This window comes from Condylura cristata, unplaced genomic scaffold, assembly GCF_000260355.1.
Source record: "Condylura cristata isolate star-nosed mole 26May11 unplaced genomic scaffold, ConCri1.0 scaffold00005, whole genome shotgun sequence".
NCBI classification, from domain to species: Eukaryota; Metazoa; Chordata; class Mammalia; order Eulipotyphla; family Talpidae; genus Condylura; species Condylura cristata.
In genome coordinates, this window is record NW_004567106.1 from 29,545,544 (window position 1) to 29,560,462 (window position 14,919).

Below are 14,919 nucleotides of genomic sequence, written 5' to 3' on the forward strand. Positions count from 1 at the left end.
AAAAAAAAAAAAAAGTTGGCAAAATATTTTCAGTGTCCTACTAGGTTTTTGATTATAATTATACCGGTTTTATAGATTCAACTGATGGGTTCATTAAATGACTAAAATCATAAAATCTAACATGTTAGAATATTAAACATTAATTTAAAAGCATACTAGGCTATATAAATAAATATATAATAGCTATATATAAAACTTTAATCCTCACAATAACTACATCACATTAGTATTGAAGAGATGATAAAATTGACAATCTTATGACTTATCCAGGGGTCATCTAAAAATCCAGACTCCATAAAATTTAGTTACCAGGCTGCCCTGAAACCATCTTCCCCAACCAAGGAAAGGAAGCTTCTCTTCGAGCTTTTTTTTTCTAAGTCCATCAATAGATTTCTGTAGTTTTCTTTATAGGGATTCTGCCCATTTTCTGATAAGTTTACTAGAAATAGATGCACAGATCCTAAAAAAGGAAAATAGAGCTTTATGTGGACATAAGACTTGAAGAGCAAAGAGAATTCCTGATCTCTGCTGGCAAGATCCAACCCTACTCAGATGTGTCAGTCTTACCTAAATTAATCCATGGAGTCGTTGGTTAATAAATATTACTATTAAACATTTTATTATATGTTTAATTAATGCTTATTTAAGTATTAATTCTATTATTCAAAAATGGTAAACAGTTCAGTATTGGTACAATAATAGATTAACAGAGTAAAGACTCCAGAAATATGCCATAATACCAAGTAAGTATATAATGAAGGCTAAATTTGAAATCAAGGTAAAAGGGTATATTATACAAGAAATTATATTGACTATCTGGGATACAGGAGGAGGAAAGAAATCTTTCCAGATACCCACCTTACTCCTAATCCAAACAATTATTCTCTCTCAAAAAATTAAATGTTAGAGCAATTATGCTGTTAGAACCAAAAGCAGGTTAATCTTTCTGTGGTCCTCATATGCATAGCTGTAGAAATAAAAGATATCTACCTGTATACTGTTATGAGAAATACATGTAAAATTCTTAGAATCCATTGTGTTTTTTAATATGCCATATTTTACCCCACTGAAACCTCATTGCAGAGTTGGTAGACAACTCTTGTTCATCCCATTTTTAAAAGCTGGCCTGATAAGTTCCTTAATGGGTGGCATGCTCTCAGTCACTCCATAATTACATGTAGAACCAGAGCTGGGACCCAGGCTGTCTGACTTTCAGCCTGGGGACCTCTCTGTATGAGTGATGATTGTGGAACCCCCTTACAGAATGGCAGCAGTTGCTCTCCAGTGATTGTCCAGGCGAGTCCATCTGCCCTTTGACCATGCAGGTGACTGTCCCACAACAACCCCTGCCAACCTCAATTCCACTGACCGCCAACCCTCAATTAGCACACACTCTTGTTTTATATTTTTCCTGATTCATAAACTCTACTAACCCAACCGCCCAGCTCACTTTGGAGTCACCTTTTCTACCTACAAAACTTCCCTAAACACCTCTTCCTTGTAATCCTTCTCCACTCATCCTGTCTCCCTCCCCCAAATTTTTCAATCCTTATGTGGCCAGTACCATGAAAACCATCACACGTTTTAACCAACCTCTACTATCTGTTAATGACCTAGACCACTGAAGTCCAATAGAAATATAATGGAAGACAATAATTTTATATTATCTAGTAGCCACATCTGAAAAAGTAAAAAGCAACTGGTGAGATTACTATTATTATTTATATTCAGAAGGGCAGATTTATCAGATAAAAAAGAGAGGAGATGGAGCCTGCACAGACACAGGCCTACAGAACTCTATATTTGAAAGGGACAATTTCATTTAAAGAAATGTCCGGAGAGACAGGAGTTGTCTTGGGAATAGAGCTGCTGAAGCTATTTTTAATACTATATTTTGTTTAAACCCAATATATGCAAAATGTTGCTTTAATATGTAATCAATAGATTCCAACCTATTAGATTATATGTTTATACAAATGTCTGGAATCTGGTATGTATTTTATGCTCACAAAGCATCTCAATTTTGACTAGCCACATTTCAGATGCTCATTAAACACATGTGGCTTGTGGCTAGTGATTAGACAGCACAGACCTAGGTTCTTACTCCAATACAAATGTTCTCAAACATTCAGTGACTGATTTTACTGGACTAAGGAATCATGAGTAATTTTTAAAATGTAATTTAGGCTCCTCTATAATTCTTATTATTCCTCAACAAAACAAACTACATCTGCTTCTGGATTTTAAAAAAACTTGTAATTTTAAATATCTTTGGCACATCAGGAAAATTTAAGTGAATGAATCTGAAGTTCATGTTCTAATGAAAGATTTTTTAAATAGGTACATGTGACATCTGCATTTCAATATACCCATCCATACCTACTGCTATCTGCTTTACCATCTCAAACTACTCTCCGTGTCCACCTTCTTCTGCAGAAGGTACCGAATGCCCAGAAGAAATATTTTCCATGTCCTCACCACCCCTGCAGAACACTAGCTGGTGAAGAATTTCTAACTCTGCTTTAACAGATCTGGGGTCACCAGTACATGATTTGCAGAATTCAAACTTAAATTCTAGAACAAGCCACTATCATCAATGCTGTCTGGAAGTTATTTTTAAATAGGATTGTTATTTACTCTCAACTAAAATTAGATACAATCAAAAGTGATTATATGACCTACTTTGATTTCTTCTGAAAAGAAAGTAACCTAATGGTGTTCTGCAAACAGGTACAACTAATTTTTTTGACAAAATAATGTACTTCTTACCTCAAAGATTTTGCCTAATATGATGGTTTTGTTGCTTAAATATAGAAATAATTAGTCACTGGAAAATATGGATATGTGCTTAAAAAATAAAGGGGCTTGAATAAGAAAACTGAAGTATATCACTTTATGTAGCTATAAATTTCCTAGTTCATATCACAGTTTCGTGTCACCTGGCACTAAATGTTGCCATTCTAGTAATGACAGACCTGCCCTTCCCTCTCCAGTTTAAAAGATGGCATCTGCTCCCTAGAATTGTGGAGTTTCAAGTCCTGGATTGTAGTCATCTCTGCCAGTTGCCAACCAGTTATATGGCTTGGGCTGCACATTCACTCTGCTGCATTCAGCTCCCAGGCTGAAAGGGGGGGTTGACAGCAGAGTGCTTTCTCAGGCTGTTTCCAGCTCCGCCATTCCTGACCTTTGCACTAATCTTCCTCTGTTCCATTATCTCTGAAGCACTTGCCTCCTCATGCAACTCCTTTCCTCAAAGAGAAGATGGCTGCAGCACAGCCATAAAACAGGAAAGAAAGGTTGTGTTTAAAAAAAAAAAAAAAGAAAGAAACCTTCAATAAGTAACATTTCAAGAATTAATAATTTTTTCTAGCACCAAGGAATTAAATCTATTCTTCAAAAAAAAGTTGCTAGAAGAACCTGATGCTTGTTATGTGTACTGTTCTGGGATGATGTTTACACTAGATACTCATCCCTTTTAACAGCCATTAGTATGTACAAAACAGCACTGAAATTATGCACCAAACAGACCTCAGCAGTCACATACATCAACTCTACTGAAGCATGGAGAAAATCAGAACAATATCACAGAGTTTTATTTAGCTAGGTCTTTGCACCAGTTTTTGATAAGTTAGAGAAAATAATAATAACTCTCCAAACTGCCCACTTAACCTCTCCAGGACCTTGTAACACCCTAAACTCTATTCTGCTGCAAGAATCTTCCTATTCTTTGGGGCTGGCTACGGAGACATCCAGGAAAGCACTTTCTCCCCCAGGCTTATGCCAGGGGACAGCTAATGCTAGTTGTGGTTTGTGCTGCTTCTCCTGGCCTGATTTATTGTGCTGCCATCTTGAATTAACATAAGCTTCCTCTGCAACTCGTGCATCTTCAGACTAGGCTTGGAACACAGTAGGCACACACACACACACACACACACCACTGGAATCTGGGCACACGGGAAATTCAAGCCACTGGCAAGCCAGAATTCAATAGCAAATCCTGAATAACTATTACTTAATAGAACCCCATCAAGTCAGTTTTGAGTCACAGCAAATGTCAAAATAGATGTATTTACTAGGCATTTTTACCCCTAAATTTGCGTACTCCACAATTCTCTAAAGTTCAAGCTTCCCTTCTGCATAGATCACATCCATCTCAGACCTCACTAGCAAGGAAGTCAACTAATCCGCGCCCATATAAACCAGACTAGCATGCCAAGGTAAACTGAAGGGAATTACGGTCTCAGAAATATTGTAGCTTATTTCATCAACTCGGCGTCATTGGATTAAGCTGACCTAACCGTCGTTCCAGACCTGAGATCTGCCTGAGCAGCAATTTGTGTGGAAGTTGTGTCAAGTCGAGGGGCTCGCGTAGACAGCAGCGATAGACCGCGCATTAGCCCTTAAGAAGAGGGCAATCCCTGGGACAAGATTTGCAGTCCAGGACCGGGTGGGCGCTGGGGTGGGCGCTGGGGTGGGCGCTGGGGCAGAGCCGGGTCAAGGGCGGCGGTCTGCCAGGCAGCCATGATCCTGAGAGCCTGCCTGCACCGCAGGTGCACTACCTCCCCGGGAGGTGACAGGCCTGCTTGGCCACCCGCTGCACAGGGAAAAACCCCTGAATCCCAGGAGCAACCAGAGGGGAGGCGGAGATGGGGGAGCACAGGCTCACACCCTAGGGAACAGCAACTTGGCCGCTAGGAGAAGAAAACAGGGCAAACAGCCCAAGGGATGGAGCGAGTTCAAGAGATGAGTTGAAGGCTGGGGCTAGAGGGTTTAGAGGTTGGGAATAGGTTCCAGCCAGGCTGCAGTGCCTGTGCCCCCGCGTAGTTCATCTCCCTTGCCCCTGCAACGCCCTAGCTTGAGTAAGCCCTAGCCCCGATCGAGGGCACTTTTTTCTTGATCCCCGGAGACCTGGGCCCGCCAGAGCTAGCATCGCTTGGTTTCCGCCTGTGGTAGCGCTACCCACCCACGGTTTAGGAGGGACAGCGGGATGCCACGAGGTACTGAAGACCGAGATGGCGGATGGGTTGAAACCCTCGGTCTAGGGGAGTTGCGGGGGGAGCAGAGACTGCAGACATCCCGCGCTCCAGTGGGTGCCCGCCGCGACTCACCTGCAGTGTGGCGGGCTCCGGGCTGGGCTCTGCAGTGCTGGTGCTGCGACCGTTTAGCGCGGGTGGTACTCTGCACGCGATCACTGCAGACTTTGGGGGCTGCCGCAGCCGTCGGGTACTTCCCCCTCCCCAGACTCCCGGCGCTCAGTCTCGCCGCCCCCAGCCTACAGCTGGCCTTGATCACGTGACTGCGGGGCCCACCCCGCCGCCACCCCCCCCCCCACCCCAGCCTGGGCCCCCGGGGCAGCGAGCACCCGAGGCTTCTGGGCTGTCAGGGCAGCAGCGCCGCCCTCGGTCTGGTAGGGAAGGGCGCCTGGGAACCCCAGGATCGACAGAGTGGGCGGATCATACCACAGAAAGTGGCTCCTTATTTGCTTGAATTTTATTTCTTGAGCACTGCTCCCTAGAAAGGGAGAACCAGAGCTTTAAGGAGCCTGATCCACTCTCCCGGCAGCTCTCCCGGATTCCTCTGTTTGGCTGCTACATGCGAGCCTCCCACCTGCTGCAAGATTTCCCGGTGGAGAAACGAATCTTGTATTTCGTTGACGTCCTACTTTTATTTATTTACTTTTTTAACTCCCTGGTTTTAAAGTTGTCGTTCTGGAACATGTTAAAAAAAAAAAAACAAAAAAACAGAGCTTATCTCTTGACATCAAGGAGGTCCAAAGAGGTTAAGTAACAGGCCCAAGGTCACACTGCAAGTAGCAAAGCTAAGATTGCATACCTGGATCAATAAATCCACAGACAGGTGACAGGTGTGTGTGTGTGTGTGTGTGTGTGTGTGAGAGAGAGAGAGAGAGAGAGAGAGAATGCTTGTTTTGATGCTGTCATCAAGGTCACATTAGTCAGGATATGACCATCTGTCTGTTACCTTTAACACAGACTATGTTTATAAATAATTAAAATCATCTCGCCCTCCCCCCGCACCGTGGCACAACAGATTAAAGTGCAGCACTATGAAGCTGTCAAAGCCACTGCAGCATGAGTTCCATACACAGCCAGGGAGCCGACCCACATGGCATGGCAGACCTCTCCTGACCTGCCTGCTGCTCCCCTCAGCAGTGTATTTCAGTCAGTCTCCCTCTTCTGTTTCCCACTCTGTCTCTGGTGAATCTGCTCACACCCCCACCTCTGGCCTGTACCCTAGTTCTTGTGTGCATAAATAAATATATCTTTTATAAAAAATTTTAAAAATTAAATAAAATAATCTCAAAAGATATGAAGAGATAGTTCATATAAGTGCAATACTGTTCAGGCACATGAAAAGATACTCAAGCTCACCTGGCTTGAAAATTAAACATACAAGGTAGCCTTTTCCACCTGTTTAGATCTGTCAAAAAATATAAATATATATTTCTATTAAGGACAATCTGCAATATTTCACAAAATAACTAAGAATCCCACTTGTGGGATTTTTCTTACAAATATACTGACAAGAGTGTGAAATGATATGAGACAAGGTCATCCAATGCTATATTATATGTGCTAGCAAAGAGTGGTAAAAATTGTTCATCAATAGAACCATTCAGATAAAGTATAGCCCATTAATACAATGGATCCAGCTATTTTAAAAAGTGAAAATCTATATCTGTGTATTGATATGAAAGATTTCCAACCTATATTAAGCTGGAGGCAGAGGGAATGGGAAAGGGAAACCATGTGCAGAAAACTGTGTTATCATTTGTGGAAAGAAAAATACATATGCCTGCATTCATGTTCACATTCACAGAGTATCTTTGAAAGGTTACATGAAAAACTGTAATCATCACTGCCACCATGAAGGAGATCTGAGTGGCTACACAGCAAAAGGAAAGAGATTTTTTTCCATGTCTTTTGAATGTTATGACTGTGCTTGTGATTAACTGGACAGAGGGAGAAAGCTAAGGGAATCTGTGAAGATACTGTGGTGTACAGATGGAGTCACAAAGGGGCATTATTGTGCATTTAGTTTCAACTGGGAAACTGTAGCCCAATGCATTTAAATAAATAATCTTTATTAGAAATTCCTAGAAGGCTTGTTCCTGGGTCCTGGCCCAGATCTACTAAATTCAGAGTCTCTGGAGCTGGGGCCAGGGATTCTGTCATGCTTTCTAGCATTAATGCACCTTAAAGTCTGAGAACCACTGTCTTAAATGCTCAGGCTAATGGCTCCCAGCAAGTCACCACTACTAGACAAGCAAATCAATTCTTTGTCTTCATGAAGCCATGATGTGTCTCTTTTTTCAGGAAAAGATGATGCTGATACTCTATGCAGTGCTCTTGATGATACCAGGGAACTCAGAGATGGGAAGCGCCACCCTATCTGGTCGGCCTGAAACCTCTGAAGCCTGTTGTCATGCCCTTAATTAACCACAGGGCTTTGGGACCAGGAATCCAGGAGACATGCCTGTTGTCCCTGGTGTCTGCATAAAGAAGTTGCTATGTTATATTATTGTTATTAAACAGTAACAAATTTAAAGTACATGGGTCTTAGCTTTGTATTTTAGAGACAGACCTGCCACTGCCCAAGCCCAACAAATAGAGGGGAATAGAATAGCCCAAGAAATATGGAGAACACCAAGAAATATCAATACCATTTCTAATTGTTGGCCTCTTGCAATCATAAATAAAAAGATTCATTTATTTATGCTTACAATAACTGGGGTACAGTCCAGAGGTGAAGGTGTGAGAGAATACACCAGAGACAGAGTGGGGAACAGAACAGGTGGATTGACTGAGGGGAGCAGCAGGCAGGTCAGGAGAGGTCTGCTGTGCCATGTGGGTCAGATCCCTGGCTGGGAATTGAGCTTGTGCTGCAGTGGCTTTGACAGCTTCATAGTGCTGCGCTTTGACCTGTTGTGCCACCAGGGAGGGCCCGAGATGATTTTAAATATTTATAAAAGTATAGTCTGTGTTAAGGTAACAGACAGTTGGTCACCCTTTCCATGTGCCTGAGCAGTATTGTGAGGTTTAGGTGAAGGTAAAATTCCAAGATTTCTGTAAACTCACTTGAATGAGAAAAAAAGTTTTGTTTTTTTTTAAAAGATTTATTTATTTATTTGTACAGAACTGGGGTACAGGCCAGAGATGCGGAGGGTGAGAGGATTCACCAGAGACAGAGCGGGAAGCAGAACAGGCAGATCGACGAAGTACACTGCTGAGGGGAGCAGCGGGCTGGCCAGGAGAGGTCTGCCACGTCATGTGGTCGCCTCCGGGGCAGGCGGGAACTCTTGCTGACGGGGCTTTAGTTTCTTAGTGCAGTGCTTTAACCCGCTGCGCCACCAGGGAGGGCCGAGAAAAAAAGTTTTAAAGTAACAATTATCCTCCATCTAACCACGTTAAGATATTTAAGAGTTAATAAGCGAACACAATAAATTTCTTTTTGTTTTACACAGAGGTAGGCAAATTTCTCCTTTTCAATGTTTAAAAAAAAGGATGGTGGGCCCTCCCTGGTGGTGCAATGGGTTAGGACTCATCATTGCAAATGCAAACTAGCCGCAGCCACTTCAGTGTGTGTTCCATCCCTTGCCCAGGAAGTGATCCACATGGCTCGGCAGACCTCTCCTAACCCTCCCACTGCTCTCCTCAGCAGTGTGCTTTATTGATCTGCCTGTTCTGCTCCCCACTCTGTCTCTGGTGAATCCTCTCACTGCCCCTACACCTCTGACTTGTACCCAAGTTCTGCATGAATAAATAAATAAATTTAAAAAAAAAGGGATGGAGTGGGGAAAAAAAAGTGGATTTCAGGTTTTGTGCATTGGCATGCAGAGATACTCATAAAATCTCCTCTAATCCTCTGCATAATTCAAACATTTCTGGCTTTATTTATGAAAAATAATGTGAAACAAATGTAATGAGAAAACTAAAATATTTGCTCCTGACAGGCCTAAAAAATATCAGAATTATATATTTTTCATATCCCTCCACATTTGGACTATTAGTGTGTACTCACATATAATTCTAGTTATTCAAAACATGGGTAATCACTTGGCCTGGACTGGAAGGATGGAAGATGACCTTGCACCAGTGGAAAGTCATCAGTCAGAGGAGGGCTGGTTTGAGTTTGATCATCATCACAGGTGGGGCTTCCTGGAAACACACAGTGAGATGTTTGAGGCAGGAGACTCATATAGATCAATGCATGTAGAAGGAGTAGGAATGGGATTGGGAAGATGCAGAAGATGAACTACAGTGCAGACCCTGTAAACTGTTCACTCTAGAAGAGAGCTTAAGAGCAAAATACTGCACATCAGAATGTCCCACATGAAGTCAAAATGGCCCCCTTGCTCAATCAAGAGAAGTGTGATGCCTTCAGCAGGGCGTGCCCTCTACCTAGCTGATTCTCTGCAACTCATGAAGAAGCTGATAGCTAGCTGTTTGCAGACCACTTTGGGAAAATTCACTTAATGTCTACCACAGTGACTAATACCAATATTTTTCAGTTCAGGGCAATTTTGAATACATTTCTTACCAATATTCATCTACACATCTTTATGTGAATGTGAGTACTCATTTCTCTTGGATAAATATTTAAGAGTAGAACTGGTGAATCAAATGACAAGTATATATTTAAAATTGCATGATGCTGCCAAACCGAATTCCAAAATGGTGTTATATTCTTCCAGCAATATGTGAGAATTCCAGGTTCTCTATAACTTCAACAACAACTGCTACGGATAGTCTTTTTTTATTGATCTAGCATTTTGAGAAATGTATACAAGCTTAAAAGATGATCATTTTTTGAATGAGCATCCAAATATGAGGATTACTCAAACTTAGACTAAAATCATTGATGATAATTTTTACTTCTAACCAATGTTAACATCTAAAGAATCCTATTCAATGATTTTGAAGCACTAAAGTATATGTGTAATTGAAAAATGCATTGAACACATTGTACAATGTTCCTTTCTACTTAGTGTTTCTTTTAGCTTAGAGTAGCAGGGAGAAAAATATCTGTCATTGGGCATATCTCATGCGGATGAATGTCATACAATAATTTGTGAATGAGATGCTCGCATATGAGTTAAAAGCCTGCTTAACTGTCTCATATGTAATTTTACAAGAACCAAAGTTGCTGACAGAAAAACATGGAAAGATGAGAAAGAAAAGCAATAGTCAAGTATGGGCAGCCACCTCCCTTAATCTATGACAACCATGTTTAAGAGACTGATTTTTTGAATTTGGTTACCATAGAAACAAACCTTGTGACTGTCCTTAAGTCAATTTACAGAACTATTGCTTATATTGCGTGTAAGCTACACAGAGGTTTTATGCATTAGAAAGTTTTAAATTATTTTTAGAATTTAAAAGATTCATGAAGACTTTTGGATGTGTAATTTAAACAACCATAAGTTGTATTTTGGCAAAAGGTTAAATTCCTATTCATTATACTTAGGTGATGAGTTTCTAAGTTTAATTATTCAAATATGTCATTGAAATGACATTTTACTTTACAGAAGACTACATGAATTTTCTAACCGGGTTTTAAGAACAATTACGTACACTTCCTGCAGGAGTCATTTCTGGGTTCTATCAACTATTTGCTTTAAAGGGGAATTGCTGAGGCTTGGTCTTGTGATCATCAAAGAGCAGATTAAAGGATTGTATGAACAGACTAGGGAATTTCAACCTAATCCTCTCTTGCTGATATTTTTTTTCTCATTTGATTTATGTGAAAAAGGTCCTCCATATTCTAGATAGTTTTTAAATTGGGCCATTTTTAATATTCCAGTGACATCTGAGGGCCCCTTTTACTAAACAAAAACTTATCCAGAATTGTAAAAGTTGAGCCTCTTATCTCTGCAATTTTAACACCATAGGTCATGTAAGATAAAGTGAATTTTGGGTTAAAATACAGCCTTAATGGTATAAACAATGAAGCCCTGATTCCACCTATCAGGAAAATGTACGAAATTTCTGACTCGAGTATTTTCTTTTAGGTGCTCTTCTATTTTCCATGAGTGACCGGAAAACTGGTATTATGTTTTTTATTTTGGGACAATCACTAGACTCTCAGGAAATTAAGAAAAATTAAGATATATAGAAATAGTTCTGTTTTTATTTTCTTGACAAGTCTTTATTCTCCTTTCCATTGACTTTCTGTCCTTACAAGCTAAGCCCTTGGATTTCAATGTTCTTATTTACTCCTTATACCATTTGTTCTCTCTTCTACGTGTAAAGTATTTGACTTTTTACAAAGTGATTTATCTGGTATAACTAAGATCTATGTCTAGTTCACTTTAAATTTTACAAAGCGTCATTTTTGAAATAAAGTAGAAACCATATGCTGTCAAATGAGTGTCTCAGATTTATCTTCACTTTGAATATACATAAAGAATTGAAACTAAAGAATTATTAGAAAATTTCTACATTAGGCAAGTAATGTGGGGAAAGCGAAGAATGACTGTCAATGAATGGATCTGGAGTTTTCTTTTTGAGCTGATAAAAACATTCTAAAATTGACTACAGTGATGTCTGTACAATGTATTGAAATTTTAAAAAATCATTGTACTATAGTTTCATCATATACAAAAATACAATCTTGACCTCAAGAAATCATTGCTTGGCTCAGTGGAAATAGGTGAGTGACAACAAATTTATAGTTCTGAAGCTATAATTGCCATGATAGTAAAATAGTAGGAAAAAATCCGAGGAGTAGAGCTGATTTATTCTCATCATTAAAGTAAGGATCAATTAACTTTAGTAGGCTTCCTAATTTTTGTTACAGATCCTTCTTAAGTTCTTCCCAATTCTCCTACAAGAAAAAGTTGCCTCTTAATTTAAGACAAATCTGGATCAGTATTCCTTTTCCTTTAGATTACTCTAGAGCAGTATAAGTACCCAGTTAGTAAAATTTAGATACTAACTTCAAAATTAATTAAAAAATCTAGAATGTCTTAAACAGGAAGTGGCCTGCACAAATAATTTCACAATTCCAGGATACAATTCCAGGATACATGATCATAGTAAGAAAGAGCCACTAATATGTGATTGAATACTATGAAGTTTTAGTCACCTAACCAAATATAAAAATAAGATTAAGTTATATTAATGTAAAATGCATTGTGGCAAGTAAAAGAATGAGAAAATGTTATAGGAAATTGGAATTAAATCCATCTGTTCTTCCTATCTTTACTTCATTCTATGTAATAATGAAAACTGTTCCTCAATACTTCAATTTAGACAGTGCCTGACCTGTTTTTACTGCAACTGTTTATTGGAGAGGAAATTGTCCTTATTCTACTGTAGTATAGAATTTTAAATTAATGAAATGACTTGGAAACTCTCAGATAGCCCCAAGTGGGATATAATTTAGCTGTTAACTAGAGACCAAGGGGACACCCTTTACTTAACTCTGGATTTTTAGAGAAAAACGTCAACATTCATGTCATTTGTTTTTAGATCATAAAACAAAATTGCTGTTAATCTAGCTCACAGGAACTGGTTTTGTATATTATTGGCTGACTTATATCCACTAAAATTATCTACTTTATGCCAGTAGTATAAACAATGAAGCCCTGATTCTACTTTTATTAGTAGTACAGAAACACAAAGAGCTGGTAAACAAAAGAACCTTATCATTTAGTGAGGAAAATATCAATATATAATTAATGAAACTAACCTACATAAGATATAATAATTGTTCATATTTTTAAAAAAGATTTATTTATGCATATAAGAGTTGGGGTTCAGGTCAGAGGTGCAGGGGGTGACAGGATTCATCAGAGGTACAATGGGGAACACAACAGATGGGTTTATTGAAATAACACTGCTAAGGGGAGCAGAGGTCCGGTCAGGAGAGGTCTGCTGTGCCATGTGGGTCAGCTCCCTGACCAGGGGATGGAACTTGTGCTGCAGTGGCTGCAGCTCAGAGCTTCATAGTGCTGCAACTTAATCTGTGCACCACCAGGAAGGCTCAATTGTTCAGAATTCTTAAAAAATATCAAAATTGAGAGGTATACAGAGACCTGGATACAGACCTAGAACCTCTCACTGCACAGGGTCTTGGAGACAATTTAGTGCTTTATCCCAAAATGATTTAGTGAAACCAGAGACATTTTTGGTTCATGTGGAAAATTCTAAAGCCTTTTCAATAGTAGAGGGCAGTAAAAAGACACTGAATTAGCAGACTGAAATTTGTTTGCACTGTTAGCTTTTGACCTTGGACACAACTATAAAATGAGTGCATTCTGTGGCTTTTTCATAGGCTTCAGAACAATGAGATTTAAAGACAGTGAAGCCCTTCAAATCACTATGTAAGCTATGAAGTTTACTATTCTTTAAAAGCAGTAAGGATACACGCCAACTTAAGATAAAATCATAAAGCATCAATCTTTTGACACAGAATAGTTCTCTACTCTATAGTTGCAACTATGAGTTGCCTCAATTACCCATGAGGCAAAAAATGGGAAAATTTGAGTTGACTTACTCTTACCCTTTAATTTCTCCAATGATACAATATGATTTTAGTATAATTTTAGTCTAGTTTTAGAGTTTATTCATTAAAGAACCGAGAAGGGTAATCTGTTAGGATTAAACATTGACGACAATTCTCTACCTCTACTACAACTTTTTTTTTTTTAAGATTTATTTATTTATTCATACAGAACAGTGGTACAGGCCAGAGGTGCAGGAGCAGTGAGAGGATTTACCAGAGACAGAGTGGGGAGCATAACAGACAGATTGTGGCAGTACACTGCTGAGGGGAGCAGTCGGTGGGTCAGGAGAGGTCTGTGGAACCACTCCACGCACCATGTGAGCCACTCCACACACCATGTGTATAACCTGAGGTAGGGGGTTGGGGGATGGGGGATGGAACTCACACTGAAGCAGCTGCTTGCAGTGCTGAGTCCTAATCTGCTAAGCCACCAACGGAGGCCCTCTACTACAATATTTTGACACATTTCATTATAAACAAAATACAAAAATCATTCGATTTATGTTAAACTGTTAGTCTATAGGATCAGAATCTTATGTAAAGTAAGCTCTAGGCAGAAAGTATGTTTCAATATGTACACTTTTATTTATAAGTCATTTACTTTATTACTAACTTCAGCACTGTTGTCTCCACAGTATAACAGTAAATTTTAGCAAGTAGATTCCAACAACCATTTTCCTCTTCCTTAAGACTCAAAGACAGTTACAGATGCACTGGTATTGTAAAGGCATCCCCTGCTTTTCAAAACTTGATGACAGGTCACTCCACTTTACAAAAGACCTACATTGGTCCCTATTTTCAATAATCAAAAGAAATCCAAAGATAATTTTTGCTTTCATGACAAAAATAAAACAGCTTTCAACATTTGTTCTGCAGTAGCCTTTCCAGAGGTAACACACACCCTGACAGAGTGCCCAGCCCCTACCCAGAAACTCCGTTAGACAGGCTGGGTATTTGCCGTGTCATTCCTACTTTTACTCTATGTCAGCATTATTTTAGTTTTATGTGCTACTTGGTATGATTTGGTGAGTTGTTTTGGTCTAAAAACACTATGAGATTTTTCCATATACAATAATGGTAATTGCTTCTTTATTTGATGCCATTTTGGCTTATGGAAGGTTTCACTGTAACACTACTTTGGGATAGCAGGGGAAACCTATAACATGAAATATTTTTCAAATATTAACATCTAACTTTAAAAAAAAAAAGCAGTAACAGGGAATACTAATTTCTGCTATAGTCTGATCTTATGTTATGTGTTTCCAGTTGTAATATTTTAAAGTTACAATTAAGCAAGCAAAACATAGTTTCATATGTGAAAAGAGAAAATGGTCCATGAGTCTTTTATTCAAAGACAAACTGCTTTGTTTCCAATAACTTATCAGAAAAAAA

The 14,919-nt window shown here is 39.3% G+C and overlaps 2 protein-coding genes across 3 annotated transcripts in view; both read right to left on the reverse strand.

The window, feature by feature from the left end:
- SCRN1 (secernin 1) overlaps positions 1-5,283 on the reverse strand; it is a 53,170-nt gene extending 47,887 nt beyond the window's left edge. Inside the window, exon 1 of the mRNA XM_012720753.1 lies at positions 5,109-5,283. The gene's annotated coding sequence lies outside the window, so the exon portion shown is untranslated. The remainder of the gene's footprint in view (positions 1-5,108) is intronic.
- A 3,043-nt stretch (positions 5,284-8,326) lies between these two features.
- Positions 8,327-14,919, reverse strand: part of FKBP14 (FK506 binding protein 14, 22 kDa) — a 16,619-nt gene continuing 10,026 nt past the window's right edge. The window contains exon 4 of one of the 2 annotated variants that reach the window (XM_012720724.1): positions 8,327-8,360. In XM_012720724.1, the coding sequence (XP_012576178.1) occupies positions 8,340-8,360 (21 nt within the window). In that variant the 3' untranslated portion in view covers positions 8,327-8,339. Of the gene's footprint in view, positions 8,361-9,045; positions 9,177-14,919 lie in introns of those variants that run through there. The other variant, XM_012720723.1, reaches the window with a different exon arrangement.